At 34.0% G+C, this 27842-nt stretch overlaps 1 protein-coding gene across 12 annotated transcripts; it reads right to left on the bottom strand.

Annotated features, from left to right (window-relative positions):
- LOC115445527 (inter alpha-trypsin inhibitor, heavy chain 4) lies at positions 1-26397 on the bottom strand. Of its 12 annotated transcripts, none has more exons than XM_030171824.2 (23): positions 26150-26397; positions 18595-18714; positions 18160-18377; positions 17588-17698; positions 15987-16240; positions 15724-15821; positions 15252-15350; positions 14902-15102; positions 14504-14663; positions 13193-13300; positions 12648-12791; positions 12375-12541; positions 11838-11984; positions 11448-11633; positions 11065-11152; positions 8182-8223; positions 7848-7901; positions 6975-7013; positions 6242-6307; positions 2937-3017; positions 1179-1375; positions 879-1024; positions 1-339 (listed from the first exon to the last, which is right to left on the bottom strand). In XM_030171824.2, exons 2-23 carry the CDS (start codon positions 18706-18708, stop codon positions 300-302), a joined length of 2760 nt encoding a protein of 919 aa, XP_030027684.2. In that variant the 5' UTR covers positions 18709-18714; positions 26150-26397; the 3' UTR covers positions 1-299. The 12 variants fall into 12 exon arrangements, with proteins under 12 accessions (XP_030027684.2, XP_030027683.2, XP_030027687.2 ...); XM_030171823.2 differs by having other exon boundaries at positions 7848-7904; XM_030171827.2 differs by lacking the exon at positions 8182-8223.
- Between the last annotated feature and the right edge of the window lie 1445 nt (positions 26398-27842).

Genomic DNA, 27842 nt, shown 5'->3' on the forward strand with positions numbered 1-27842 from the left:
TTTTATTATTTATATAAATTTATTAAATAGGTAGAGCAATAACATTTAAACACCCTGTATTAAAATGGAAGACTGCTATTCATTTTGTAGGCAAAAGATGAAGTACATAAAACTGACATAAATAAGATAAAGATAATGTTATATCTATGAAATTTCGCCAATTGTAGTATAATTTACAATAGACTAAAATTTATCATTGGTAATTTTCTGACCAAAAATAATCAACCCCCAAAATATTTTTTACTCTGTATCAAAAGTGCGATTATAACTTATACACAATTTATTTTCTAAGTAAATGACTAATGAATCTCTTTCGCGCTGCAGCAAACTCCCGCGTACCTGAAAATAAAAGTAGGTAATTATAATATATAAATATATATCTAGACGTATTCGACCGTCTGTTTCTTCACACTTTATTCATACTAATATTTTAAAATACGAAAGTAATTCTGTCTGTTTGTTTATGATACGTTTTCACGGCTGAACCATTAAAACAAAACTAAATACCTAATAGGTATTTATATTTTTAAAATCACTGCACTGTCTGTCTGTCTGCTGAATTGAATTAGTCGAAATGGCAAATAGAAACAAATAAACTAAATGGCAAAGGCCTGGCCTATAATAGGTAATTATTGCAAAGACAAAGACAAAAGACTGGCGTCCCTAATTTACGAGTGAACCGGGGCGGACGTTAGTGGTGCAATCAAGTGGAATGTTTTGTTAGTGGTTTGATCTCTCATTGGACGGATGCTTAACATTTAAAATATGTTTGTTATTTTGAAATCCCTAAAATAATTAGAGCGAACCATTTTGGAAGGGTGAAACATGTAGGTTCGTATTTTAGGTATGTACAATAACAATACATAAATAATAATTACCCTCCCTCGACGGAGCAGTAAGTGGTTTTGTATATGTCGAGTGTGATGTCGCGCGCCTTGTGACAGCGCGTCAAGTACACGCACAGGCCGTCGCCGCCATCGATAGCGTTGGAACAACTTGCATCACCACCGGATGCTCTCGGAGCCTAAATAAAAATATACCCCATTATTATAAGTATTTACACCTTGCGAATAAAAATTAAAAATTAAATGAATTCACCGAAGCGAAGCTAAAATTTGTGTTGCTTTTTAACTTTATTCGACTATACCATGCGCGATACGTGTATATAGCAGACTCACTGTGGGATTTCTGGTCACTTTTAATGTGACAGTAGCGTTAGTTGCGAATGAGAGCGTGTCCTTGTCGAAGTCCAATAAACCCTCGGTCCACGGGAACGGCTCTAGACCGTAGACGTCGCGACTCGGGGCAGTTACTAATAATTGTTCATTCGTGAATGGAGTGGTGGTGAGAACCAATGCATCGAAATCCTCTTCCTCTGAAAAATTTAAAACATACGCAATACATAATGATTTCTTATGTTTACGCGAATGTTAGACATTGAAATTAAACTAATTTTCCGGATTCTATCGCGGTTTTTTGGATTTTATTTTTCTCCCGACGTTTCGCAGTCGCTGAACACTCTGAAGGAGGCGCCAATCATTATCTGCGACTAGACAAGCCACAAATCATCGCCAAAGAACACCGATTCTTGCCCGGTTGATTCGCGAGGCTATTGAAATTAAAAAACATCCTAATTTCAATAGGGAAGATGGTTGGAAGCTTGCACAAGCCTGGGATCCAGTTCTACATTTAATTAAATCGGAACCCACTTCAAGACACTGAGCTCATTCTGCGTAGATCGGACCACCAACAGCTAAAAATTTTAGAAAATTGTATTATTGTAAAATGTAGGTAGATATTGTAACTTTGACTTTACGGATGAGCAACACCTCAGTCCCCCCCGTGACCATGAAGGCTGCAAAGTGTTCGAAACGTCGGGAGAAAAATAAAATCCAAAAAACCGCGATAGAATCCGGAAAATTAGTTTAATTTCAATACGCAATACACTTCAGTAATTATGTTGATGGAATGGAAGGTGTTCTCTGTGTACCTAAATAACAAAAAATAATAATTAATAACTACACATACACACACTGACTCACTCTCGCCATATACCGAAAGGCGTAGGCAGAGGCGCATCTCAACACTGCAGTCGTACAATAAAAATAAGTTTTCTGTAATCTAGAGAACATTTACACAATTAAGAATTTCTTATGTTGGTTTTAATTATTTGTATTGAGAGTATGTGTGTTGTAGAAGACCACAGAGCATTTGATTAGGGTACTACTGTTCCGGAATTCGAAATATGCGCGTGAAGCCATTGATCGTTTTTATTTATTAATACTATGTATTCTTTGACACATACGTAAATCTAATCTTGGTACTTTTCATACGGATATGTATATGGGTTTCATATCCGAGTTGTGCACAATGTTTATAGAATTCTTTGAATATAAAATAAATGACATGGTTGTTAAGAATGTTTTTCTAAGTTCTTTTAAATATTCTGATTACACAATGTTACCTGACCGATATTGATAGAACTTTGTTTACAGACAGGTATAATTTATAACGTTTTGAGCGGATCGTACACCACTGATGTTTGTAATAAATGTTGTCGCTAGTTCGTTAACAGTAACGGTTCTTTACTATACTATTTACAGTTAAAAGTAGACGGATTTTAAATCAAAAACTTTTGACCAATATAGCTACACACCCCTTATAATAGATGCAGCCTTGCAGTTATTGTGGTACTTGCTCCATGATATAACATCTATATGTAAGAGTTTACATGTAAGTAGGTCTATTTTATTTTTACCATAATTCATAATGATTAATGTATCTGTAATATTTGGGCTTGAAATTAATTCCTTAAATCTATTTTATCTTTCCCCATCTTAGTAAAGAAAATACTAATTTATTGTAGTTTAGTCCATGTGCATGCGTAGTTTCATGATAGAAAATAGAATGTCACTTGTTTATCGATTATTACATACCGTGTCTAGGTACACCCTTCAATCTATGAGTTTTCTTGGATTTAAAATAGTGTCGTAAACTTTTATGATAATAAGATTGTCCTGAAATAGTTAATATAGATGTTAGAAATAGTTAACACAAATAGGTAGGTGTCTACAGAAATGGTTATTAAGCTGTTAAGGTGGTAGCTCAAGGTCCATTTTCATACATTTTGTTTCGTCTTTAATCTGGGTAACTAAACAAGTATTGGCAAGTAAAGAATTTAAATTCACGTCTAGTTAGTGATTAGTTCTCGCAGTTGAAAGAAAAATGTAAAAATAATTAATAATCATGGATATTTCTGCCTTTAAAATTTCGTCATATTAAATTTTAAAGGCCGAAATATCCATGATTATTAATTATTTTTACATTTTTCTTCAACTGCGAGAACTAATCACTAACTAGACGTGAATTTAAATTCTTTACTTGCCAATACTTGTTTAGTTACCCAGATTAAAGCCGAAACAAAATGTATGAAAATGGACCTTGAGCTACCACCTTAAGAAAGTATTTTTAAGTATCTTTATAATCGAAAACAGTTACTTATGTTTGTTTATATAGTTCAAAACATTACTATGGTTAACTTCATAAGTAAATATTAATAATGAAGAAATAAACTCAATTCATACTTAGGTAGGTTTTTATGTGGTAGGTACTAGGTACCTTCATATAGCGTAAGTATAAGCTTTGATTACAAGTAGAGACCGGATTATATGCATCTGCATTAACGTATATTTGCATATTGTTGCCTAGCAAACATTATCGCTTAAGACATAAACTGGCTGTTTCTATTTTAAAATTTGTCAATGCTTCGAATTAATTATCACTATAAAAATGATTGCGATTTCAATATAAAAATTATCACTTTTCACTTTATATGCTTTATACGTATCTACAACACAAATAGTGTTGATATACTGCACCAAGCTCAGCTTTTGGTGTATACCATCTTTCCAAATTTTATTTATGAAACAATACACCCAGAAAAAATGAACGGAGATTCAGTAGCCACCGATTTGCGTGTACCGGAATACAGAACGAATGGAACCATATGGTATAAAACAAATATCGATCAGAAGAATCTGCAGGTCCTACATCAATAATTTTTATGACACAAATAAAACAAATTCTAGAATACCGATAACAAAAGCGATAATACATGCTAATTACCATATATCAAAAAAAAAAAAAATTAATTGATAGCTTACATTTTATTAAGTTTTTTTTCGCTTTTCCGTTTTATGTACATTTTATTTCCCTATTGCAAAGTTGTCATTTATAATTAACTAGCTGTGCCCACAACTTTGTCTGCGTGGGCTTAGATCTATCATCTATCTGAGCTTGAAAACTTTTAAAGTAAGTATATTATAGTGACGACTGACGACTACTTCTCCGATATCCGATTTTAACGAAACAAGCCAATATTCTGCTCCCAATTATACTCTGGGCACTTATAAATACTACATGAAAATCTATTCATTACTTTAAGCGATGTTCGAATAATCAGCAAAACAGAGGAACAAAAACCTGAAACTTGCTTGTTCCATTACTATGATTTTTGTCTTATTTTCTGTTAAAATATCTGGTATAACATTGCCCAAGTCTATAGTAATTTAAGTGAACACAACCTCAGTCAAATTAAAAAGTAAATACCAATGCAAATTAAGTATTTATTTATATGAACCATATTGTATACACACAGTGATTAACTGTTATTATATTCAGCACCAACAATTAATGACATTAAAGGTTCTAGCTTGCTATGTAATGTCTAGTTCTAATATTCAATTAAAAAAAAAAACCTGTAAAACCAGAAATGTTGATTGGCGCGGTGATGGTTGTTAAGCAACGATATGCATATGAATATTTAGGGCACTTTCGCCAAAAAAAAAACTAAGTTTCTTTCATAAATTAATGTTGCATATTTTGACGTTTCCCATGCATATCTAAAGCATTGTCATGTGTATGTCGGGCTTTTATGGTTGCATATAAAGCAAAATATATAATCAAATATAAAATCTAATTTGTTGGTATTTTTCAGAGGTCTGAGATTATATGTTTAATGTCTTTGGTATTTTATAAACCTAGTTATTTATTAGTTTCCAATTACACCAAATGATAGTGACTTCTCAGACCTATCCAGTATACTATCTCGTAAATTTGTCATCGCATTATAGGCACATGCATGATTTAACCATTTTGTTGGTGTGACACGAATTGGTAATTCATTTTGTTTTATTATGTTAAACCCCAATTGTTATAAATACCTACGTTGTGATATTATGCAAGTGTTAAAATGGAACGTTTTAATTTTAGTAAGTATAATTTAAAAAATATTTATTATACTTACTTACAATTACATGGTCGTTTTGCGTTATATTTTAGAATAATATTTATATTAAAGATAATAGATATCTGCGAAGTTAACGTATTTTAATGGATTACAAAAATAATGTAAAATTATGATTTTGGAATTATTATGATATTAAAATAAAAAATATATAAGTACTTAAGTACTTATAAGTAGGTACACAAATATGTATTTTTTATTTTAGTGTAATACTTAGGGGTGTTGTGAACTGAGCGACAACCTTATTAATACCCACCTAACGTTGCTAAAAAGTTGTGATGTACTGGTCCTATCCTACTTATTTGTAAACGCAACTTTTATTGGTGGTAGGTCTCACACATTTGAAAGTACGCCTGGGTAGGTAAGTACCACCGCAATATCTATTTCTGCCGCCAAACAACGGTGTGTAATCACGGTTGTTCCGGTTTGAAGGGTATTATAGCCAGGGTAACTACTGGACATAATAAAACTTAACATCTCATGTCTTAGGATGACGAGCGCAGTGGAATACCAAACAATACTTTGTAATTCATGGTATTGGATGATATTTATACTGTTTATGGTCGGTCATATCGCTTACCATCAGACGAACGGCAAGCTCGTCTCGTGATTCAAAGCAATAAAAAAAAACCTATAACTTATATGTATACCTATAACGCGAATATTCGTGCAAGAGGTATTTTAATTCGTTTTTTATTCCGCGAAAACACTAATGAGTATGGAGTCGTGACCAATGGCTGGTAATCAATAAATCAAAGCACTGAATGATCACATGCATAATCCCATGCTTAATTTCCATGCCACGAAATAAAAACCTCAAAGTAGGTCTTTGACGGTTAGATATTAATATAAATGTATATCCGAGATCGCTAAAAGTATTTGTCCCAAAATCGAAATCCATGTTTTTTTGGCATTATTTAAATAAACAATACTCACCGTAATCAAACGCGGGTGCCGCTAGGCCAGCCAGTCCAAACGCTGCACTGGGTCTACCAGGTAATCCTTAAATGTGTTTAAAAATATATTAAAACCCTTATTCATACAAATTCCAAGCACATATATGAAATAAGTACACGGTATCAACAATCTTCTCAATAGATAGAGTGTGTAGTTTTATGCGTAAAGTCCACGCAGTGCATAGAGTCGGTCATTGTTCTGATGCAACAAGGAAACGATCTCTCTGCTTTGATTGTTTTATAGTATAATGATCATATAACAATATCAACCCTGTATTATACAACTAACCCATTGCTGGGCACGGGCGACCTCTATTAGTTAAAGGGATTAGACCTTGCCTAGTTGCGCTGGTCTAGTGCGGATTGATAAATTTCACACACTCTTAAAATTCTTATAGAGAACTTCACAGGTATGCAGGTTTCATTGTTAAAGCGAGCGATAAGTCACAAAGAATACACACATAATTTTAGAAAAGTCAGAGGTGTGTGCCTTTGGAATTTGAATCTGCGGGACATTCGTCTCGCCAGTCCGTTCCACACCCAACTAGGCTATCACCGCTTAATTATTGTACTGGACCTATTTTCCATAACCGTTTGTGTAAACTGTTTCAGTAAACAGGTGCCGTAAAATGTCGTTTTTATGTTCCGTGTTTTTACCTATCGATATAAGTGGACATTTCGATATAAAATAAAATATATTTTTTTGGACTTACTGCTATAGGTGAAGGATGCTCTGTCATAGAATGCTGAGCCTGGATGTAAAAAGTTATATTGAAGGAGTGAAAATCAAACGCCGCTATTTTATCAAACCAATACTTGCACAAAACTCTGCTGATTTTGGCTATCTGAGAGCCAAGAGATATATTAGATACTTTTGTCTGCGGGTCCGCCCGCGTGAACAAGTTTTTTCGGTAGAAATATATTACCGAGATAAAAAGTAGTCCATACCGCTCAGGAGTAGAGTAGCTTCCTATTAGTATTTTTTTTTCTAATTTGATTTAGTACTTAGTTTCTGAGATCTCAACTTATTACATTCAGGCTCACAAATCCTCTTCTCCTTTACTATTTTATTTGCAGTTTTATAATCTCTTGTTTGAAAAGATTTTTGCTCGTTAATCTGAGGACTAGAATTAAGTACCTACTCCGGAGTCGGGACGTAATGCATATTATGATAGTCTCAGAAATAATATTTGATTACTAGTTCAATAGGTCCTTACTTGTAAGTAATAGATAAATACTATTTATTTGGAACAATTAAGTATAAGTATTTAATATTATTATAAAAAAACAATCACATATAACGCCTATATCCCCAAAGGGGTACGGGCAGAGGTGTAACCAGGACACCTACTTTTCACCTGTTCGTTTTGTTCTATGATATGATAAGGGGCGAAACTATCGCCATATCAGGCACAAAATTTAGACTCGGGGTCAGTTCCTATATTGAACACAAAAACCTAATATCATTTTGCCGATCTGGGACTTGAACCCGGGACCTCAGAGGGGCTCTATATCAAAATTTTTGGGGGCTCCTTCAGGGCGATAAGTATGTTCCTGCGAAGCAGATATATTTTTATGAATCTTACCTATTAATCCCGCCTGGGAGTGAGCAAACATAGGTTGACTGATCGAATTGTACACTGCTGAAACAAAAGTAAAATCACAAAAATAAGTTTAGACCTTAATGTTTTAATACCACCGACGAATATCCCTCCATATAGTACCTATAGGCATGCACGAAAACATGGCGAGTATCATTATTATCCTGATTTGGTTTATACGACACTAATACTTCAATAATTTATAATTTTTAATAGGGTTTATGTATTCTGGTCAAATTGACGTTAATATGAAATTAAATAATATAAATTTAATGCCTTTGATGCTAAAAATCATAGACTTTTATCTAAATGTACTTACGAGCGACTGGTCTCGTGGGTGCAAAGGTATAAATGTTCGGAGCTGAAAAAAACAATATGCGCGTATGGATATATTATGTAGTATAATGTCTAATATATTTTGTCCTCGATTTGGTGCAAGGACTTCACTATATGACAGTTACTTAACCTATAATAAATACCTATAGAGTGCATATTATTTCAAGTCAGCACCCGTTACTATTCGGTTCTTTCTTTATTCAACATTGGTACATGGTGTTCAATTCCGTTCATCCAATCCAGTAAGTATAATAATTGATTTGATGTATAGTTTTAATATCCCGATTCCTAATTTGTCAAACTCGGCTTCGAAATTGGGTATACACTATATACCTAATGTCGCGAACCCTATTCCGTCTAAGGCCGGGTATATCCGTATTACGGGCGTTCTAATCGAAGGACAGATTTAATCTATGCTGTATAGACAGGGCTGCCTGATGGCAGTTCAAGTTCGGCAATTTAGGTGATCCTAAATTGCCGAAGCTGGATAAACACGGCTAAAATCTCGAACATTTGGGCGAAATATATGTTTTACCCTGGACACATCTGGAAAAATATTTTTTGTAATAGGCACCTATGACGATCGAACGGATGCACATCCGTTCGATCGTCGACTATTTTGCCGTGCCTTCCAGAACGCGGGTTATTATGAATGAATTTTTAACTAAGACTTATTTCAATTTATCGCTTACCTATAAAAAAAAAACATGGGTTCCCCTGACAACAAAAGTTACACTTTTTAAAAATCCCTGCAGGACGACCCCCGGACATCCTTCACTAACTAGCACAAATCCGGGGAATTCCAGACGGATAGCAACCCTACGTATAGGTAAATAGGAAATTTTTGATGCTCTTAATAATATACAAAATCAGACAGCCAAATACCCTATTCACAGTGACTACTGGCAATATATTGCATGATACAATACTAATGTTAATAAATGTTGAATATATATAGTCTAAGATCCCGCTGCAGAATTAGTGCACTCATCGAGTATATGTTAAAAACTACATTCTTACACATATTTATGCTTAGAAGAATATATATCTACTAGGTTGCCTATTAAAACTTGGCCGCTAATATTTTTAATTAAATTATTGTTAATTGATTTTTCGGAAAACATTTCATTCATTTGTTTTTCAAATAAAATATCGTCCATTTCATGACAATACACATAAAGACTCTGAAAAACCACGGTTGCCGTTGCGCACTTGGCCGCACCTCTTCGCAGCCAGGTGTAAGCAGGTATGACTATGATACATTTACTCGTTCATAATGTATATTTATTAGCTATACATCAAATTAAAGCTGATTTTTTTCTGTTGATCATGATACACGATTGCCTAATTAAATCTGGCCGCAAATAAGGGTTGCTGACTCTTAAAAATGATAAATATTGAAGGTAGAGTGAAAGAGAGCTAGCGCGTAATATTACCAGTCAGAAAAGGATAGCGAGTACCAGCTGTACGACACTTTTGAGCCATTGCGCATGCGCTTGATGATAGTGTGTGTTTGTTGTTGTATAAAGCTGAAGAGTTTGTTTGTTTGTTTATTTGTTTGAACGTGCTAATCTCAGGAACTACCCGTCCACACTGAAAAATTCTTTTTGCGTTGGATAGCCCTTTGTTCGTGGAGTGCTATAGGCTATATATCATCACGCTATACCTAATAGGAGCGAAGCAGTAATGGCTAATCTCAGGAACTACCGGTCCAAACTGAAAAATTCTTTTTGCGTTGGATAGCCCTTTGTTCGTGGAGTGCTATAGGCTATATATCATCACGCTATACCCAATAGGAGCGGAGCAGTAATGGCTAATCTCAGGAACTACCGGTCCGAACTGAAAAATTCTTTTTGCGTTGGATAGCCCTTTATTCGTGGATTGCTATAGGCTATATATCATCACGCTATACCCAATAGGAGCGGAGCAGTAATGGCTAATCTCAGGAACTACCGGTCCAAACTGAAAAATTATTTTTGTGTTGGATAGCCCTTTATTTGTGGAGCGCTATAGGCTATATATCATCACGCTATGGCCAATAGGAGCGGAGCAGTAATGGCTAATCTCAGGAACTACCGGTTTGAACTGAAAAAATATTTTTTGTGTTGGATAGCCCTTTGATCCCGGAGTGCTATAGGCTATATATCATCACGCTATGACCAATAGGAGCGGAGCAGTAATGAAACATGTTGCAAAAACGGGGAAAAATTATTAGTTTTGAGAGCTTCCGTTGCGTGCGCTGCGTAAACGGTTAAAGTTATGCAACAATGATGTATGACGGGATTGTTCCTCTTAAAAAGTTCTAAAAATATATATTATAAAACAAAGTCCCTCGCTGCATCTGTCTGCCTGAACGTGTTAAACTCAAAAACTACCCAACGTATTAAGATGAAATTTGGTATGGAGACAGTTTGAGACCCTGGGAAGAACAAAGGCTCCCGGGAAACTACTACTTTTATAACGGAAAACTTTAGCCTGAAAAACTTTATAACGCGGGCGGAGCCGCAGGCAAAAGCTAGTAGCTAATAAATATACATTATGAACGAGTAAATGTATCATAGTCATACCTGCTTACACCTGGCTGCGAAGAGGTGCGGCCAAGTGCGCAACGGCAACCGTGGTTTTTCAGAGTCTTTATGTGTATTGTCATGAAGTGGACGATATTTTATTTGAAAAACAAATGAATGAAATGTTTTCCGAAAAATCAATTAACAATAATTTAATTAAAAATATTAGCGGCCAAGTTTTAATAGGCAACCTAGTAGATATATTCTTCTAAGCATAAATATGTGTAAGAATGTAGTTTTTACCATATACTCGATGCGTGCACTAATTCTGGAGCGGGATATCGTACTAATAAACCTACGTTGTTTGTCAACAGATTCTGCGTCCACAGCGCTGGTTTCGTTGGGTTTCACGACCACTAGGGACGTTAGTGGAGTCACGAACGCGTACTGTAACAATTTTATAGACATCATAATATTTAAAAAATGTATAAAGGAAGAGCTTACAGGCTCCGCATTAACATATTAATAGAGGCTGATCTGCGTTTTTTGTGGCTCCAAGAATGAAACTTTACTTTAATTCGTTTAGAAATGCCTTCAAACGATTTATAAATTTATTATGAATTGCCTCACCATTAAACATAAATGTTTAATCTCTGGTTCATAGCCATCTTCTATGATTAAAATAATTTGTTAGTTGAAATCAAAATCCAAAACGGACATGGTAAATTGTGGTGTGGGTTACCTTAAGAGCCAAAGCCAATGCTTTCTTTTCTGGGCTGTTTTCTTGCTTCTTTTCTTCTTCAGTTGCATCAGAAGCGTCACTTTCATCGAGCAGTTGCTTTATAGAGAGGTACGCCCACAGCCGTTCGAGAGGTAGGTATCCCGGATTTTTATTCACAGGCACTTTAATTTTCTTCTCGAATTTTTTCTATTCATAAAAGAAATGATGTCATAAGCGAAACGAGCGCTACATTGTATATTCTACTAAGCTGCAAATGAATAAATATTCTGATACAGAATTACTGATAATGAAAATTGCAACTTCAACCTTTTACCTATACCTGTATTTCCAAAGACTCTAAAATATTATTACGTATGAAATCGTTTTATTTAAAGTGATAGATTGGTTTACCCGCGCGCCATCGTTAAAATCGCCGCAGAAGGCGAGGGTTTGCGGCTCCAGTTCGGCGGCTCCGGCGGCCACCTTGCCCGCCACCACCACCTCGGAGCCAGCATAGTAGGCGCGGAACTTATTCTTCGTCACAGACCCTTCTTTCACCTAAATAGGCATATTTCATTAATCTCCCACCTTTTAAGCAGAAACTCAATGCTTAATATATTGTAGATTACTTTATGGAACATAACTATTCTCATCGTATAATAAAGGGTATACTTATAATAACAAGACATAAATCATGCCTTGTATCGAGGTGCACGTATGTAGTCAATAATGTTTACACGAATGCATAGATAAAAAATATATCCAACGTTTAAACGTAGAAAATATATATCTTATATAAATAAAATTACAATGTAGGTAGCGGATGGATGCGAGCTGCTCAAGACCGGGACGTTTGGCGCTTACTTGGAGTTAGCCTAGGAGCCTAGTTCAGTAGGAGACGACAAGAGGCTGATTGATTGATTGATTGATATAATATTGAACACTGACTTGATCCGGCGGGTAAACGAAGTTGACATCAGCGAGGAGTGGCGAGGACACCTGCCTGTAGAAGTCTCGGAGCTGCAGCGCCGCGTCGGAAGCCTCGTATATGTGCCTCATAAAACCATTGTTCCTCAGCGATAGCTTGCGGAGGAACTTGCGATCTGCATCTTCTCCTGTAAGTATTGTTTTCGTGTAGTAGTTATGCTGGTTAGAATCCTTATCGTAGAATTATACTACGCTTTATAAGCTTTAAGACATAAATGAATAGGATGGATTTACCAAAAGCAAGTGCAAAGATGGCAGCCTTGTTCACTCCGTAGTTCTTCTCTGTGATATGGTTGATGATTGTGTTGGTGTTGGTTTCTCCCACAGTTGGATCGCCGTCAGTCAAGAAGATGATCATTGGCTCTAATGTAGGGGCGCCTGTTGAATGAAAAAATTGACATAAGATAAAGAAAAAAAAACCAAGCTCAATTTAACTTCTTATATTTTTTATTTATACTCGTTCTACAGTAGGTCAGTATTTTTTGTTTTTGTCAGGAGGTTGGCGGTGTAATATCCCCGTGCCTCGGAAAACGTGTAAAGCCATTGGTCCTGCGCGTGATCGCTCTCCGGTCATGTCGGATTGCTGTATCACTCGACTATGAGAGTGTGGGAACAGAGAGTACACTTGTGTTTTGATCACACACTTGTGCACTATAAAATATTCTGCGTGCCTTCCTAGCTAATCATCGTTGAGATTGACCGCCGTAGCCGAAATTCGGATATCGTTTTACAAGAGTAGACTACATAGTATAGGTATTCTAAATAATCTTATAACTTACCATCATTTGCAGCTTGCACCGCTGTTGAATTGCTCTGAGACTTGGTCAATTCAACGCGCTTGTTGATGAGGTCTACAGCCACATTTAACGCACTTTCAATGTTGGTACCTATAAATTGCAGTTATATCAACTTTAATCACGTATTTTTAAAAAGATTCACAACATTTTTTAATCTATAGTAATAAATAGTTTATAATTTGAACGCGCTAATTTGAGGAACTATTCAACCAATTATGATTTTTTTTTCATTCATACAAAGTTACACTACTCGTGAATTCTATAGGATACTTTTTATATGGGGAAAATACTTATTATAGAAAAACTTTTTCATGCGGGCGGAGCCGCAGGCGAAAGCTGTAAATAATGTAAAACGATTAACGATGTACTATAACTATTTAAGACCGTTCACAGCACCATAGTTCGAAACTTTATAATAACTTAACTTTATTGCAACAAAAAGAACACAGAAATAATAACATTACGAAGTACATAAACAATAATTGGCATATCTGAGTTTAAGCATTTCAATTATTGTCAGGGGTTCTCAAACTAGGCTATGCCTGTATCTTGGGATACCTATAATGAGAGTCAAAAACTCATGAGTAGCCGATAATGCAAATTACAGACAAATAAAAACAGTTATTCTAAAATAATAATAATAAACAAACTAAAATCTACAAACTCTTTTATATAACAAAGAAGAAAAAATAAAAAATAAGTATCTCTATACAAACTTGGCAAACATAGGTACTTGGATAATTATACAAATTCGGAATTTAAATGAAAAGAATGCATGAAGTTTCAAATGAGAAAGATACAAAAAAAATAAGATAATAATAATAACTTTCATTGGTATTTAAATGTACATTGCTAAAATAATATTAGCCATGATTGCTAAAGAAAAGAAAAGAAAACCAAAGGGAAACAAAAAAATAAGATAAAATGAGATCAATTTCTATCAATTAAGTAAGTAAGTGAGTGGTGCCCCGCATCGGGGGCAGCAGCGGTAAAACATCAAGCAAAAAAAAAAATAGAGACAATACAGACAATGGATTCTGTAAACAAATATTTTGCTCTGATTAGTATTTTAGCATGAGAGGACAACTCTTAATTTCGTTGTTAGCAACATTTTAATAATATCCTTAAATATGTCGAATCAGGTTTTGTAGGTATTTAGTATTTGTTAGTACCCACCATTTGTAGGGAATAAAACAGTTTTTATAAACAACAAATGGTGTACCTGCACCTGGTTATATTAAAATATGTGCGCACATTGCTTTCATATTTCAAAAACAATATTATCCAACTTACCACCATTAGCTTCCAATCTCTGTATGATAACTTTAGCTTTATCAATGTTCTCGGGGGTCGCCGGTGATGCAGGTATCAAAGTTACTTTACTTGCTGCACTCAAATCGTAATAGTAAAAACGTTTTACCGGCTCTTGAGTAGCTTCCGCAAGATCGTGGACCTAAAAATATTTATTTCGATTTGGTATCTAGGTACTTCATGCATCATTTGCATATTCTTCATAGATAACACAAATTAATTCAGAAAATGTTTCTAGTCTGAATTGAAAATGTTCATTCCGTTTCATAAAATCGGTTTAGAAAGAGAAAAAAATTACATAAAATGAACCTATAAATTTATTTTGCGAAGTCTATACATGAATGCTGTACTCACTGAAATTTGAATACAAAAATACCTACCTTCGCATTTGAATGGAAGTCGACAATACTAAAGTAATCTCCTGGATTTAATTCGCTGAGTATTGTATTCATTGCGGTATGTAATTGCTCAATCTTACGGCCCATCATTGAACCCGACGTATCGAGTACAAACACAACATATTTGTGGAGAGGCGGCAAGTCACTCGGTGCGAAGAAATGAACGAAATAACCATCATTTACCTACAAATAATTGTGCAAACATAATATTAATCACAATAAAAATACATATTAATCATTTAAAAATGTGAATCATAAAAGGAATTACATAATTATGAAGGACAAATCTAATGTATAAATTTTCTTTCGATGTAGTATCAACTAAAACTTACTAAAACTTCTCCGTTGTTGGGTCGATCTACATCATACTGTACCACGAATTGGCCGAGAATACCCGTACCTTCATCGCATTCGCATTGTTTTGCCTTTTCCTGTAAATTTATGATAACATTGACAAATACGTACGTAATATTTACAGTGCAGTTCATTGTCTATATTTTTTGGGCCTTGTACTAGTGGTTTAATATAGACTACTAGTATAAGGTAAGTTATATGTCGGATATGACAGTGCGTCTGGATAGTCATCGTCATGTTGTCTATTTCTGTCGTCAAGCAGCATTGCGTATTGTTGTCTCGATTTAAAGGGTAATTCAAAATAATTTAATTAAGGTCGATTTAAGTAGTCTGTAGAAGATATAATTACTGATAATAAGAAGACTTTACATCTAATGTCTTATATCTAACGTAGCAAGTGTTAGGGATAGAGTTAGAAATTATGCGAGCAAACGTCGACGTGTTACTTACTTGATATAGCGCCATAAGTCTTTGTTGCTCATCTAAATCAGGTGAAAATGAGATGGAGGCGTCGTGGGCGTTTCTTGTAATAACAACATTTGACAAAGCTGAAAACATACAAAATCATTACTATTTTATATGTATAAATGAGTAGACCATGAAATTCCTTTTCATAAGTTACAAATTATGAAATAGGTTTAAGCAATTAATGACTAAAAAATCCCACATGTCGCAGGAAAGTCTAAAATGCAAATTATCTTTGCATAATTTACCAGGATCTTCGTTAGTGGCGTCTATTTCGTTGCCTGTTCTCATTTCTGGCACTCTCAGTATGGTGATATTGGAAGACTCTTGGACGTTGACCGAGACAGTGAACTTGGGGACAAGCGCGCCCGGGTGTAAGTTAATTGCGTGATTGTACACGCCATTTCGACGTTGCAGCAACTCTTCATAAGTCAAATTAAATACGGCTACAGATGAAGGTTCCACATTCACCGAAACAGTAAAATGATTTGAATTCCGGGCCCTAAAAAAACAAGCATTATTTTATTTTATCGATTAATAATTTTGATTCCGAAATTCGTTGATATAAGCAAACTTTGATAGGTACAGTCAGCAACAGAAGTCCTTGAACATAATTTGTTTCCAATATTTCCTAATCATTATCATTTACCATAAGTTACTGATTAATTTAAATACAAAACAACTTGACATAATTGAACTACCAAAGTAGCTGAACGCCGTCAAACCATTCACTGCTAAACATTACTAGCAATTTTTTATGATCTGTAATAAATACAAATGTGGCTGAAATTAGCAAATTCTTTGTTTTACATACAAACTTTTTTTCCAACAGTCCAGAATATCAATTAAATTGTTATTTTATAACATACTAGCTTTGGCTCGTTATTCCGCCTGCGTGAAAAAGTTTTTCAAGGACTAGTCTTGCTTTATATGTACCTGGGATAGAAAGTAGCGTATAGCGCTGTAATGTAGCTTCCTATTAGTGAAATATTTTCAAAATCGGTTAAGCAGTTCCTGAGTTTAGCGCATTCAAACAAACAAACTCTTCAGGTTTATATAATAGTATATATTGAAGTTAATAACCAGAATTATACATTTTTAAGTATGGACAAAACATCATAATACTTTAGTAAGTAATATCATAACATTAATAGGAATAGGTTAGTTACATTTTAAACATCCTATTTTATAGAGCACTGGCCGGTTTAAGGAACAAATGTATAAATTCAAAATTATTCTGGCAGTAGATTCTCCTCAGAACAAGCTTGTCATTGTTCTGAGAGATTCTCTTCGAAGGATTCAACGTAAACGTCAGTTTGTTTTTCATATTTTTTCAGCCAATCCTTTACTTTGGTATCCATATTGAAATGATAACCTTAATCTGTACTCTTCTTTGGTAAGTGATTTATGGTCCGTTTCAATGTTCAGGTGTTTTGTAAATTAGTATCTGTTCATCGAATTTTGTTGCTGATCGTACCTATTGTATACCTAACAGAAGATAGCTCACGGCAAGTACCTCTGAATGATAATTTGGAGTCGTATTAGACAATATTGCTAAATAGGGAGAGACTTAATTGAAACAATAGATGGGTAGCCGCTCCGTAGTATGTGGAGTATGTATCCATATCTTTTTGGGCATATTTAAGCATCATTCAAGAATAGCTGTTGTACGGATGTTACAACTAATAGAATGAATGTTGCCGTTTACTATTTATTTTTTGTTTTTTATTAGGTATTGTCAATTCGATACCAAATTGTTTTAGGTCAACTTCACAACTCTCAACCTATGTAAAATAAGTACCTTAGTCCCGAATATTATAGTGGAATTAGTATAACATTATGTACTTACTTAGCAGCGATGTGAGCTGCACCAATGCCTTGCGATACAGCGTCTTGGTAAATTTGTTTAGCCTCTTCTTTTTCTTTCACGTAGGCTTTGTATGATTTTCCGTTGATTGTCCTGCGAGTTGCCAAGTAAACATTACAACACTAAAACCAAATATATTCTCCTAAATGTCAAGTCCCATGCTAACACTAATGATGCTCTTTGACATGTCAAAGATGTCACCATTCAGAGTATTTTAAAGCCTTCTCTGCATTAGTTTGATACTTATTAAATACGTGGTAGACCAAATAGTATCATATCATGCGCATCGTTGGGCAGGTAGCCTTTCCACTCCCGTCCTCCCCTGGATTCAACACTAGTATAAGATACTTTTCTATGAACTTGTGTTGGATTTTTTAAATTTCCACTCTGTCCCCGCAGATCAACATTTTATATTTGACCCCCTGAGTTGAAAGCTGGCGACGTCCATGTTTGCTTTAAGTACCTATATTATTCGCATTTTTTTTCTATTTAACAGCTTTATAACGGTAGTTGTACAGATAAACGTGTGTCTATCTAAAAATATAAATACTCACATAACAAATCCACTAATGAAAGCTGTCTCGGGCAGCAGCACCCTAAAGTTGGCTTCTTGCGCTCGCTTGGCTGGATTGCGGACGTGCGCCACCACCGCGGTGTGTGCGTATCTCATTGATACATGTGACTTTACATCCATTTCTGTCAGCTTGATGGGCGGCGTGTGCTCTTCGGTGACCTGCTCCGCTTGCGCTTCCGACTGCGCGTCTGCTGAACCCTTTATTGACATTGCATAATTTTTGATTTGAACTCCAAAATTGAGGCAATATTTATTGTTAGTCACATATCACGTGTCTGCAACCCTGACTATGCTGTTTTTCATTTATGAGGATCGGGGACTATGACGTTCACTCAAATGAACATAAATATATCATTGTTGTCTAATGATTGAATGTTTTATTGCCACCGGGGCATAAGCTATAGGTAATACTTACATCCTCGACTTTGGAAATAACCAAAGATTCTGTAGTCTGTTCAGCAGCACAATTCATAAATAAGCCGTATAATATGACGGTAACCACTGCTAGGTGATACGACAGACGCGCCATTGTGACCTGAAAACATAACAACAAAAAATATATAAGCAATATACCTTACATAAATAAGACATTTATTTTGAAAATCAAAAAGATCTGATTCATTATGTTTAGTAATAAATCTCCACGTGCCTTATACAGTCAGGGTGATGTTGGTATGACATCTATGTATAACCATTTCTTTAAATACATACTTAGGTACCTTTAATTTCGCTTGCAATGTTTGTAATTTGTATGTATACGAGTATAATATTCGGGTAAAATCTTGCAACTTTAAAGCAGCTATTCTCAACTGATTGAGATGAAATTTTGCATACACGCTTAGTTTGGAAACGATAGGAAAAGTGTAAATAATAAACTGATGTCTGCGTTCAACCCTTCAAGGAGATGATGGACTACTGCCCGGCCGAACGGTGAGATTTAGCGGTCTTATATCTTAACTAATATCAACCTATACCTAATTCTAGCGGAGGTGAAAAAAAATCCGAATGGTGAAAAACAAGATAGCTGTTGAATATCAATTTTAAAGTCATAATTCGGCATAGGATAGGAATAATTTGGTAGTGCTCAAAAAATTGTTATAAGGACCCAAAATGATCAATAGTTGGCAACAAAAAAAATTAAAGGTGACGGATCAAATGTGGGGCCCAAAGACTTAGTCCAATTTGGTTTGAAATTTTGGTATCCCGGAGTTTTTAAGAGTCGCGGTTTATGATTTTGGGGTCGAATAGTTCTGATCAAATCTTAATACTGAATTTTAATAACTAACAAATAAATTCATATTAAACAGCATTTCTAAAAATTAGGTTTTATTTAAATGTAAACTCTATAAAAAAAATAGACTTGAAACTAAATAAATCTTTGTTTGAACTTTGTTGAGATGAAAACTTGTTACGCGCTTTACTTGTAAGTATAGATAGTACAATACTTATCTTACCTACTTGAACTTGATAAAAGTAAACCTCGCAACAAGCTTATGTCCCTAAGTTTAAAAACAAAATTTTATTCAATTTATACATTTTTTAAAGCATTGAAATAAAAGCTTTTATTAAAATATGTTTTAAGAACGACCGATTCGAAATTTGTAATAAGTACTTACATTTAAAAAATATATCGTATAATACATTATCCATATTGTTGCCATATTTTTATAAAGTGGATATTGTTTTGTAAATGTTATAATGAAAATGCTTCTAAAATGTTTAATTCCGTGCATCGACTCCTAAAGTACATATCGTATTAATTAACAGCCATCACCATTAAATAAACAATTAATAAATGACCATTTTGATGCATAAAAAGTTTCAAAAAGACCCAAAAACTATATTTTTAATGCAATTTTTTTTTTATATTGCCATCCGTAAATGAACGCCGTAAATGTAAGTATGAAAACATACTCAAGACCGGTTGCTCAGGGGAAGGCCTTAAATTTAATTAGTTTAGTTTTCGGTGTGAAACTCCCATTAAAAATATCTTAACATTTAAGTAATTAGTAACTTATGTAATTTATTTTGCTTACACTATATTGATTAATTATCCACTTATGAGAAATTATAAGATAGCACTTGCTTAATAGGTATAGCTATACAAAGTTATAAGGTATGTATATCAGATACCGTTATCTTCGGATATATGAGGAAAACAAAATAAATGGTCGCATCTCGATGAGAATAATATAACAACCAGAAAAACCCAATAATAGATACGTTGCCGTTCTTAGAATTTAGAATGTTATGACTTTAGAAAATAATATGTTTACTAAACCATCGAAACAAAAAACCCAAATCGATTAGCATTTACCACGGTGCCAATTATTAATACTTATGACGTAGGTACACGCGATTTACGAGTTGGCAAAAAAATCTCGTTTCGTTTGAACATTTGATCAGTTTTTTGTGAATACCATGAGTTTAAACATCGTGCATGTAAATGCAAAAAACGACCTTACATCTTTTAGCTAAAACTATCGTCACGAAACAAAAACCACAACAAAAATGATGAGATTTTTTTACTATAGTGTGTAGTTAACGGTAGTGGCAGTTTAGCGAAAGTAGAAAGATCTCTCGGGACGCTGGAACTGGATTCGGATCCGGTACCGTGTAATATTGGTGCAAAGTTTGTTTGTTAATATAAATCCTATGGACACAATAATGGAAAACAATGTCTGAATTTAGACTATCGCGGACTTCACTAAATTTAAAAAATACATGCGTATATATGAATTATGTTTTTTTTTATGTTTTTTTGTGGAAAAACAATAAGTAGCTACCGTAAGTAAGTACGCAACACGTTGCTGCTGTCCACAGTAAATATGTTCTATAATAGTTGGATATAGGTACTTAGATACTATTCTTCAAAAAGTGTTTGGCCATTTGTTTTTGCCGTTGTATGAATACCAATAAATGATAAAAGCTTTATTTGAGTATCTCCCTAGAATGGTACATACGCAAACAAAAGATAATTAAGTATTTAAAAACAAAATGATAGTTTGTTTACTTAATATATGTCTCCGGGTCATATTAATCAAAATGATAATAATTTACAAACAAATGTATCGCACCCCTAAAATACCTATATATCGTCAGTGGAAATATTAATTGCTGTAACTGCCGAATGGACTTTCCAAAAGAGCCAAAAACTATATTCGAATTCACAAAAAATGTTGTAACTTTTTATGCATTTATGCTATAGAAGTGCCGTACTTATAGAGTCATTGTTTTAAAATGTTCTTATTACTTTACTGATTACCTCATATTATGGAGCGTGCTATTTAGTTTAAAAAATAGCATGGTCCTTGCGTAAATTTTTTGGAAGTAAAATATTGTTACTTTATCATCTTTTTAACGAAATTATTTGTACTTTAAAATGAGTTAACGTAACTTATAAAACATTTTATAATTCAACTAAAAAATATATATCTCACAAAAAAATGCGACTTCCGCATGGTTTTCGAGGCATTCACGTATGTTATATAATAGGTTTATTGTAGAATTTTTATATTTTTTTACTTCAACACTAAGCGTCAAAAAGAGTTAAAAAATATCTTTAACCGTTAAAATCGTAAAATAAAATGCACTTGGGTAGCTTCAAGCTTTGTCTGTACAATAAATTACACAAAAAATAATATCAAGACGAATTTTAGCTACAAAATATTCTAAGAAGTATCCGAGCGCATGTGACGTAAATTCTTATAAGAACCATGAACCATCCCAGAGGAATCAAATAATGCTAAGTAAACTGTCTTCGGATAATTTATTGTTCTCATAAAGTATAGAGTACAATTATCCGAAATAACGTAGAATAGGTAGAATACTTTATTATAAAGTACGAGTGACAACCTATCAGTAACCGATATAAAGTCAGCCGATATCGCATTGCATGATTCTTATATTGCAGGAGAGATCACTGTTATCGAGCATCGACTATTGGGTCACCCACTTGCACGTTTCTACTAGGTATATATAATACTTATTTACTTAAAAATATAGGGAATGTAAGTGCCCTAGTACCTTAAACGCTAATATAATATGCTAATAGTAGGTAAGTTTTTTTAAAAAAATTAACCATCGAAAATTTCTGGGTGTTACTTGGATCCGTAGTTCATATTTTTATTGGGAAAAATTTATACAAATATAACACCAAACACTGGCTAAGAGTACGTAGACCGTGGCGAAAGGGGAAGTTTTCCTTAAGGGAACCCGACACGACTTATAGTATTTAATATATAATTATGCATAAGTTAGGTCTACAAATCGTTCTCATAACCATTTAATTTTACATTTATTACGAAAGGAAGGAGGAATCGGATTATATTATGGACCCTTCGCTACTGGTAGACACAACAATAAAAATCTCCAAACTGACATTGCGCCGCATAACGTTATTAAAATTCCTAATACGGTAACGGTACTTGCCGACATTCGGTAGGTTTAGGATTCCTTTACTACTCACCTACAACCACAAATACTTATATTAATTTTATAAAAAGTTTACACTTCATCATTTTAGCCGGGAATCGTCCACTAGTGGACATAGGCTACCCCCATTGAGCGCCATAGGGACCGGTTCTGGTTATTTTACACTTAATCACATCAAATATGGCGCGTTGGGGTAAGATCGTAGTAGGTGTAACATCGTATAAATGAAATAACTTGCAATTGTGTTATAATTTTTGTTCTTAGACAACACTACCTGAGGCCCCATCTTATTATCTACGTTCCACTAGTTCACATGAATGATTCCGTCAAATAAATAATGTTTACGGTGCTAACAAACAGAATATCGGCATTTCGTCGTTCCCTAGCAGATCCGCATTAACCCCATGCCTGAATTTGCCCAATTTTAATTTAGTATTTCCTGTTTCCAATAGGGGACCGGCCTATGCTTGATTTTGTACATTATTCTATATGTAATGGTTAATAATACGAAAAAGAAGCACTCCTGCGAAAACTGCATAACAATTGGTTAAAAAATGAGCGAGTAATTCATATTTAAAATATTGTAACGTGCAGAAGTGGGCGCGACGTGGGGATATCGCTTCATCTCTTTTTTTCGCACGCGTCGTAATTCCCTATGACGTCACATGTGGATATTTCGTCTCTTTTTTGATTCTTGTTAATTACCCCTTCCACCGAAATTCAAAGACTTATAACTTGTTGATTTTTTACCGGATTTTAATAATTCCTTCGGTGTTATAATTTATATATGTAAATATTTGATAATAGTAAAGAACAAAAATGAGTCCGGTACCCTATTACTTTTGTAGTTATAAAGTATCATAAAGGAAATAAATCTTGTGACTTGTTTATTCAAATTTGTCGAAACACCTATATTCCCTGAGATCCGATCTTCACGCATACAATTATTTGTCGTTAAAGAACGGATAAAAATCGTTCGATCTAGCACTTGTAAAATATTGCAAGTTTGTGTCAAAATTTACACACGAAAATGTCTGAACTGAGTAATTATGTATTTTTTTAAGCTCAGGGGAATGATCAATTTAGTTTATTTGTTATTTATTTACACGTGTATGTACTATTTCTTCGAATATTTTTAAAAATATCTACAGTGTCATTCATATGAGGTAAGATCGTATGCCTAGAACTATTAAAAAAACAAAGTTCGCTTCTAAAAATATCTTACGAAATTTATTAAATTTTTTGAATGTTTATAAATGACTATCTAGATCATATCTTTTTATGGATTTTAGAATCCCTTTAAGGTGGTAGCTCAAGGTCCATTTTCATACATTTTGTTTCGGCTTTAATCTGGGTAACTAAACAAGTATTGGCAAGTAAAGAATTTAAATTCACGTCTAGTTAGTGATTAGTTCTCGCAGTTGAAATAAAAATGTAAAAATAATTAATAATCATGGATATTTCTGCCTTTAAAATTTCGTCATATTAAATTTTAAAGGCCGAAATATCCATGATTATTAATTATTTTTACATTTTTCTTTCAACTGCGAGAACTAATCACTAACTAGACGTGAATTTAAATTCTTTACTTGCCAATACTTGTTTAGTTACCCAGATTAAAGCCGAAACAAAATGTATGAAAATGGACCTTGAGCTACCACCTTAACATATACGGTTTTAGAGAGTAGTCCGAACTATACCTGTGAAGGTCCTATCTTTCTCACACATTTCTAAAAGTATGGTACTTTTCAAAGCCTTATAAAACATTAACTGTTATATTTAAGAAATTTAAAAAATATATACCATTTAGTATATTTAACAACATATAGCTAAGTTAATACTTCATTATGATAACTCATATAGAGTTCTTGTAAAAAAAAAATTGAGAACACTGTTTAACACGTTGAAAAAGCGTCCGATTTAACCCCAACGCACCTTATGTGGGTACCTAGGTAAATCGTTCAAAGTTTAATCTAAACTCACAGATATTTATTATCTACTAGCTTCCGCTCGCAGCTTCGCCCGCGTGGATTTCGGACTTCAAAAATGGAAGAGGTGCTCAATTTGTCGGGATGTTTTTTTAATGTATGGTGGTATGTAGGTGGTCCGATTGTCCGGTCAGGGTCTGATGATGGGATTCAGTATTCACGCGTGATGGCTTATTATTAGCATATCATGTATAACTTTGGTGTTTCTATACCGATTTCTATGATTCTTTGTTATGGAATATTTAATAATGTTAACTTTTTTAATTAGGGATGACTGAGAGTGTTATAAACGTAAGAGTAGACAAATATAATAAGAAAGCTTCAAACTGCTAAGCTATCGGGAGTTACACGTGTTATTGTGAGTCAACCATAAAAGATAGACATATGCTGTCGTGGGATATTTTTACATAATTTTAAGGAGAACATTTCCGTCATACATGATTTCTGTGTAGCTTTAACCATTAAGGTTGCACACGCGACGGAAGCTTAAAAATGGAGTAACTTCTCCCGTTTTCCCAACATTTCCCTTCACTGCTCTGCTCCTATTAATTGTAGCGTGATGAAAAGTATACTATAACCAGCACAGGAGTATGACAAATAATTGTACCAAGTTTCGTTAAAATCCGTCGAGTAGTTTTTGTTTCTATAACGGTTATACAGACAGACAGACAGACAGACAGACAGACAGACAGACAGACAGACAGACAGACAGATAGACAGACAGACAGACAGACAGACAAAAATTTTACTAATTGCATTTTTGGCATCAGTATCGATCCCTAATCACCCCCTGATAGTTATTTTGGAAATATATTTCATGTACAGAATTGACCTCTCTACAGATTTATTATAAGTATAGATAGATAGATAAAGATATAGATATAGATAGATAGATAGATAGATGTAGGTGCTAGAATATTATAAAAAAAAAACAGGTAAGTAATAGGTGAATAATAAACGCGAAGTAATGATCTACACACTAGGATATGTATTTATTTACTCAAAATACATTAAATCAATAGCATTTAGTATTATTTTCTGATACTTAGATATTACGCACAGTAAAACTCGCGTCAGTATAAGAATTGAATTCTTTAGAAATAACGCTAAATCAGGATAAACCAGTTTCCCGTCAATGTTCAGCGGGTGTGGATGTTATATATTGAACAGCACACCTACATTTACGATCCAATCACTAAACTTCTCTAATGATTGATAAATAAGTATATAAATAATAACTAAATGTACGAAAACTACTCAACAAATCAAATAAAACAAACATACATTAAAAACATGAATTCTTTCAAAACACGGCTCGTGTATCCTAAATCCATATGACTAATCAAGTTTAAGATTTGTGTTATGCAAGTATAGACGTCGAAGGTGCGTAGTAAATAATAAGGTGCCCACTGCGTCGGCAGTCATATTTCAAACAGTAAGTAAGTGAAATAATTAAAAATGTAGCGCCGGTGAGAGCCGGCGGTGAGTGCGATGTTCGGCCGGCAAACCACACCGGTCCCGTTATTCGTGAAGGCTGGCGGTACTCACACGTTTGTTTACTTTTAACAAGATGATTGCTTCAATTGCTGTCCAAGCTCTGGCACGTTCCGCGAACACTAGCGAAGGATAAACAATTGACGGGCGTGTGTGACGTAAGGCGTGTGCGTCCGCCCTCGTCCAGCGCCAAACTCGTTACGATGTCGATCGCCGCTAGCTTATGTATGCAGACGGAATATTATATATAGGTATCGCACAAAAAGAAACAACATGCGATCACGACCTATCACCCACACAAACATGTGGACTTCCCTGGCTGTTGAAGTGTTTATTGTATACAGAGGCAAATGAATTGCAACTCTGTAGGTATTCACTTTGAAGCAAATAACGTTTAGCCTAATCTAAACTAATATTAAGTACCTAGCAATAATATATCAAAGCAATAATATAATGTTTTATATGTTTGTTTTTTGTACTTAATGATTAGTTTCTGAAAAACTATCTAACTAATTTTGAAAATATTAATAGGAAGCTACATTATACTGACCTGATCTAATAACCACCTAGATTCATTCGGTGAAAAAGTGTAAGTACTCAAATTTGGAAAAACTTGCGAATTAGGCGGTACCTAGTAGGTTACCACTAAAATCAGCCTTGTGCGCAGCACAGCATCATGCTGAGTTGGTCACCTACCTGTTACGGCCTTGACATGCAGTCAAGTTAGTTAATCCTTTATAGGTATTAGTATACTCCGTTAGGAGTATTTATTTCTTTTAATTTATATAGATAAAGGATTTGTTCTTTTTTGGTAGTTTAGTACTTATTTAGTGCTAAATGTACTTTTATTGACTTTTTTTATTTTTTCTTCAAATGTTTGTAAGTATCTGTGTTAAAACACCAGACATAATATATCTTATATTTCCTTGCCTCTTTTGCTTTCTCACTTTGCGAACTTTTAGAACTCATTCTTCTCATTGAATACTTTTCTTTTATATCCGATCATTCCTTAATTTTTACTTAACCCATGTATTTTGATTTTCCAATTTTACCTGATACATTAGAAACAATTTAGCTGATGTTATGAAGTAATAGTAAATACATAAAGTAATATTTTTGAATAACAAATGTTTTGTGATAAATTGGGTAATCGGATTATTTTGGTGTTCATTGGGTGCAGGCTACTCTTAATTTACTTAATTCAGAATTTATTAATTCCTTCGCATTGACGTATATTCTATAGACACGAACGTCCATAATTATATAAACTTATTAAAATGGCAACCAAAACGTCACTGTTATACTTATCCTATTTATTCACTTGAACAACAAATAATTTTACTTAAGTATTTATTTGACTTAATATTTTTTCTTCAAATCAGGTTTACACTTAGATTCCAGTTCTTATATCACGACCGCCACTCCATACACAACCACAAGCTGTTAATATTGACCATACTAAAGTAAGTTTGAATGGATTACAGTTCAAATCAGTTAAACACAGTGAATGTTCGGAACGCTAAATCTAGTACTTACGTGGAACATATGTATCAAAGATTGATCGTTTTTGAGATTATTAATATTAACACATATAAACGGAACATGTAAGTACTTAATCACACAACATTTAAAAAATATATAAAAACAAAGCATATAAAAAAGGAAATTGTCTTGCAATCGAATTTAAATTTAAACAGAAAAATTAAACTTAAATATACATTCTTTAGACTCTGATAAAATTACCTAA

The sequence above is a fragment of the Manduca sexta genome, chromosome 28 (genome assembly GCF_014839805.1).
Source record: "Manduca sexta isolate Smith_Timp_Sample1 chromosome 28, JHU_Msex_v1.0, whole genome shotgun sequence".
NCBI lineage: Eukaryota > Metazoa > Arthropoda > Insecta > Lepidoptera > Sphingidae > Manduca > Manduca sexta.